Raw genomic sequence first — 5,208 nt, 5'->3', positions numbered from 1 at the left:
AGTACCTGAGTGGACAGTGAGGAGAATGGTACCCAGGCTTGGGGTGTCACAGCATTGAGAAAGAAAATGATGCAGGGGAAAGAGAAAATCTCACTCAAGGGAAAATGTCCTGTAAGGAGGAGTCAGCAAGGAGACCAGTCATAAAGATTGGGACTGTCTCTATACACAAGAACGCCACAGGGTGGCTGTGAGCTCAACATCCCTCCCTTGGAACCAGGGGATATTTACACTGACCAGTGTGGAAGAGGGAACTTACCAATTTGCTTTTGTTTGGATGGATAGGTCTAGAGAGAAATTGGCTGGAAAGTTCATGTGGCAGCAGGAGATGTTAACCTGACAGTTTTTAAATCTGCATCACAACATCAATTGTGCTTTATAAAAAGAAATCCAGGATGTGTTTGTTAGATCCAGGTATTGTGAGGGTGGGAGTGGTACCCTGGTGGGTAAACACTGAGGCATATCTTCCCCCTGAGGTACCAGCCAAGATTAGTATAGAATAGAGTTTATTTACACTATGGAGAGGGGAGTTGAGGAGGGATGAGAAGAGAGGAGAGAGAGAGAGAGAGAGAGCGAGAGAGAGAGAGAGAGAGAGAGAGAGAAAGAGAGAGAGAGAGAGAGAGAGAGAGAATTTAAGAGAAATTGAAATAAAATCTAAAATACCTATACTTGTATCCAACAGGAAGAAGAATAAATAACTTCTAGTTATTTTCAGATCAACTTTAACCTCCAAAGTACCTCCAGCAGAAATGTCAGGGGACATGGAAGCCAAGATCTGGGGCTCCACACAGATCAGTGTTAAAGAATTCTGCTATGAGTGGACCATTAGCAACTTTTCATTTTGCATGGGGGGAATTAGGAGAAAGATTAAAAGCCCAGTGTTCTCTTTGGAGGCCAATGAGGAAGTGGCCTGGTGTTTGAGAGTACACCCAAACGGGTTTGATGAAGAAAGCAAAGATTACCTGTCAGTTTACCTGATGTTGGTCAACTGCCCAAAGAGAGAAGTTAGAGCAAAGTTTGAATTCTGGATCAAAAATTCCCAAGGAGAGAAATATCAATATACGCAGAGCTTGAATGTCCCTAGCTTTCAGAGAAAGCAAAACTGGGGATTCAGTAAGTTCATCCTTCGAGATTCCCTCCTCTCCCATCGGAATTGGCTTCTCCCTAAAGACCAGCTCACCCTCTGCTGCAAGGTGAGCATAGTAGGAGCCATCATAAACATGCCTGTACAGAACATGATACCTGCAATCAAGAATCCAAGACATATGTTGACAGATGACCTAGGCAAGCTGTGGGAGAATTCCCTCTTCACAGACTGCTCCCTGTTGGTAGCTGGCCATGAATTCAGGGCTCACAAAGCCATCCTAGCAGCTCACTCTCCAGTTTTCAGAGCCATGTTTGAACATCAAATGGAGGAGAGACTAGCAAACTGCTTTGAGATCCAGGAGCTGGATTTTCAAGTCTTTAAGGAGATCATGGGCTTCATCTACACTGGGAAGGCTCCAACCCTCCACAGCCACTCCATGGCCTGTGATGTGCTGGCAGCTGCTGACAAGTATGGCCTTGAGGGCTTGAAGGTCATATGTGAGGATGCCCTCTGCAGGAACCTCTCTGTGGAGAATGCTGCACACACTCTCATTGTGGCTGACCTCCACAGCACAGAGCAGCTGAAGACTCGGGCTCTACATTTCATTGCCCTTCATGCTTCTGAAGTCTCTAAAAGCTCCGGGTGGAAGTCAATGGTGGAGTCCCATCCCCACTTGGTGGATGAAAGATTCCACTCCCTGGCTTCTGAACAGAGTGTTTTCTTGGAGTCCTTATTCAAACGCCTTAAGGGATTTTAGGAGCTAGACAGATATCACCAACACCTACCATTCTTCCCACATCAACAACCAGTCTCATCTATAGAACTATGTCATAACACCAGCTGTAGCCTTACTTTCTGCCTGCATGCATCTCCTTTGAGTCCCAGAGACAATTCTTTAAGATCCCTCAGGCTAACTCCTTACTGTATTCTAGAGCCTAATTCCAGAACACACTCACTGATAACTCACTGTCCAATCCTGAGGGGAAAGCATGAAAGATGCCTGTAGATCTTCCCTTCTCCTTCATTTCTTGTAAAACCACAACTACCAGTCTAATCCCCAACTCTATAGAATCTTTCTGGCCTGACCACTTTTCTTGTCTTTTTTGTTTTTTGGTTTTTTGTTTGTTTGTTTGTTTTTTTCCAGACAGTGTTTCTCTGTGTAGCCCTGGCTGTCCTGGAACTCTCTGTAGACCGGGCTGGCCTTGAACTCAGAAATCCGTCTGCCTCTGCCTCCCAAGTGTTGGGATTAAAGGCGTGTGCCACCACCGCTGAGCCTGACCATCTTTCACTGTGTCGCTGAATTCGAAGGAGACAATGTAAGCAGATTCTGATGGAATCTCCTCCCTCTTTGTGAACCCTTTCAGACTTCTAACCTATCTCCATTCCTTTTTTTTTTAATTTTTTTATTAGGTATTTTCTTCATTTACATTTCCAGTGCTATCTGCCCCCCACTCCCCTACCCAACCACTCCCAATTCTTGGCCCTGGCATTCCCCTGTATTGAGTCATATAAAGTTTGCATGACCAATGGGCCTCTCTTCCCAATGATGGCTGACTAGGCCATCTTCTGATACATATGCAGCTAGAGACACGAGCTTGGGGGGGGGGGGTACAGGTTAGTTCATATTGTTGTTGCACCTATAGGGTTGCAGACCCTTTTAGCTCCTTGAGTACATTCTCTAGCTCCTCTGTTGGCGGGCCCTGTGTTCCATCCAATAGCTGACTGCGAGCATCCACTTCGAATTGATCCATTCTTATCTCCTTGTACAAACTCAAGTCAAAGGACTTTTTATGTGGATCAAAGGACACCACATAAAACAAGAGATACTGAAACTTATAGAGGAGAAACTGGGGAAAAGCCTTGAGCATAGGAGCACAGGGAAAATATTCCTGAGCAGAACAGCAATGATTTGTGCTCAAGATCAAGAATTTACAAATGGGAACTCATAAAACTGCAAAGCTTCTGAAAGGCAAAAGACACTGTCAATAAGTCAAAAGGCCACCAACAGATTGGGGAAAGATCCTTACCAATCCTAAATCCAATAGGGAACTAATATACAATATATATAAAGAACTCAAGAAGTCAGACTCCACAAAACTAAACCCTATTAAAAAAAAGTGGGGGAGTACAGAGCTAAACAAAATTCTCAACTGAGGAATAAATACTGAATGGCTCAGAAGCACCTAAAAAAATGTTCAACATCCTTAATCATCAGGGAAATTCAAATCAAAACAACCCCGAGATTCCACCTCACACCAGTCAGAATGGATAAGATCAAAAACTCAGGTAATCATATATGCTGGTGAAGATGTTGAGAAAGAGGAACACTCCTCCATTGCTGGTGGGAATGCAAGCTGGTGTAATCACTCTGGAAATCAGTTTGGTGGTTCTTCAGAAAAGTGGACATAGTTCTACCTGAAGATCCAGCAATACCACTCATAAGTATATATCCAGAAGATGTGCCAACTCATAATAAGGACACATGTGGGCTGGTGAGATGGCTCAGTAGGTAAGAGCACCCGACTGCTCTTCCGAAGATCCAAATTTCAAATCCCAGCAACCACATGGTGGCTCACAACCACCCGTAATGAGATCTGATGCCCTCTTCTGGTGCGTCTGAACACAGCTACAGTGTATTTAAATGTAATTAATTAATTAATTTTAAAAAAGGACACATGCTCCGCTATGTTCATAGCAGCCTTATTTATAATTGCCAGAAGATAGAAAGAACCCAGATGTCCCTCAATAGAGGAATGGATATAGAAAATATGGAACATTTATACAATGGTGTACTACTCAGCTATTAAAAACAGTGAATTTGTAAAATTCTTAGACAAATGGATGGATCTGGAGGATATCACCCTAAACGAGGTAACCCAAACACAAAAGAACACACATGATATGCACTCACTGAGAAGTGGATATTAGCCCAGAGGCTCAGAATCCTTCTTAGAAGGGGGAACAAAATACCCATGAAAGGAGTTACAAAGTTCAGAGGAGAGCCAAAAGGAACAACTATCCCGAGACTGCCCCCACTTGGGGATTCACCCCATAAACAACCACCAAACCCAGACACTAGGCAGATGCCAACAAGAGCCTGCTGACAGGAGCCTGATATAGCTGTCCCCTGAGAGGTTCTGCCAGTTCCTGAGAAATACAGAAGTGGATGCACACAGTCATCCATTGGATGGAGCACAAGGTCCCCGATGAAGGAGCTAGAGAAAGTATCCAGGGAGCTGTAGGGGTCTGAAGCCCTACAGTCAATATGAACTAACCAATACCCTCAGAGCTCCCAACAATCATAGAAAACACATGGTGAAACCTGTGGCTCTAGCTATATATATAGCAGAGGATGGCCTTGTCAGTCATCAATGGGAGGAGAGGCCCTTGGTCCTGTGAAGGCTCTATGTCCCAGTATAGGGGAACACCAGGACCAGGAATGGAAGTGGGTGGGTTGGGGGGCAGAAAGAGGGGATAGGGGATTTTCCCAGGGGAAACTAGGAAAGAGGAAAACATTTGAAATGTAAATAAAGAAAATGTCTAATAAAAGAAAAAGATCACTTGCCACAGACCCTCAGGGCCCCTTTGTCTGCATGGAAAGGGTCTCTAGTTGCAAGTGGGCAAAGCGTTGGATGAAATGACAGACAGATGCACACAGGAGAGGTTGTGTAGAATCTGAATGTAATTTGTCAAATTGAGCATCAAACTTTTTATACAGAAGAAAATAGGGAAGTTAGGTGACACATCGGCAAGGTACAAATGAGGTTACCGGGTGCTTAATGACTCTTACACAAAACAGAGGAATGTAAACACAAAGACTGGCAGGAACTGGGCAATAAAATAACTGAGACAAAGTCAGCCCTATCTAAGGTCAGCTATAGTCTTAGAAGCTAGGTGTGAGGTCTTTACACTTGCAGGGCAAGGGCTTTCACACCCAAGTCATGGTTCTAATTAGAGAGTTCCATTCTAGCTAACCATCTCATGAATAATGCAATACTCTAAAACAACAGCCCAATCTACTTCCTAAACCATTGTAAATTCCTGTATATGGGAGCGACTTGGCTTTTATTCTAAGTGATAGTGTAATACCAGAGGCAATTCTGAATGTCACTGAACAGGCAACA

At 44.0% G+C, this 5,208-nt stretch overlaps 1 protein-coding gene across 1 annotated transcript; it reads left to right on the top strand.

Annotated features, from left to right (window-relative positions):
* Nucleotides 1–746: 746 nt before the first annotated feature.
* Nucleotides 747–1,841, top strand: LOC147005530 (TD and POZ domain-containing protein 2). Its single transcript, XM_085835279.1, has one exon. It carries the CDS (start codon nt 747–749, stop codon nt 1,839–1,841), a length of 1,095 nt encoding a protein of 364 aa, XP_085691405.1.
* The last annotated feature ends 3,367 nt before the right edge of the window (nt 1,842–5,208 follow it).

The sequence above is a fragment of the Mus caroli genome, unplaced genomic scaffold (assembly GCF_978045245.1).
Source record: "Mus caroli unplaced genomic scaffold, Mus_caroli_1 scaffold_3, whole genome shotgun sequence".
Classification (NCBI taxonomy): domain Eukaryota; kingdom Metazoa; phylum Chordata; class Mammalia; order Rodentia; family Muridae; genus Mus; species Mus caroli.
This window is presented reverse-complemented; position numbering and strand designations above follow the sequence as displayed.

Excerpts from the sequence above, each read along its gene's own strand:
- LOC147005530 (XM_085835279.1), top strand. The coding sequence starts at position 747 with ATGTCAGGGGACATGGAAGCCAAGATCTGGGGCTCCACACAGATCAGT.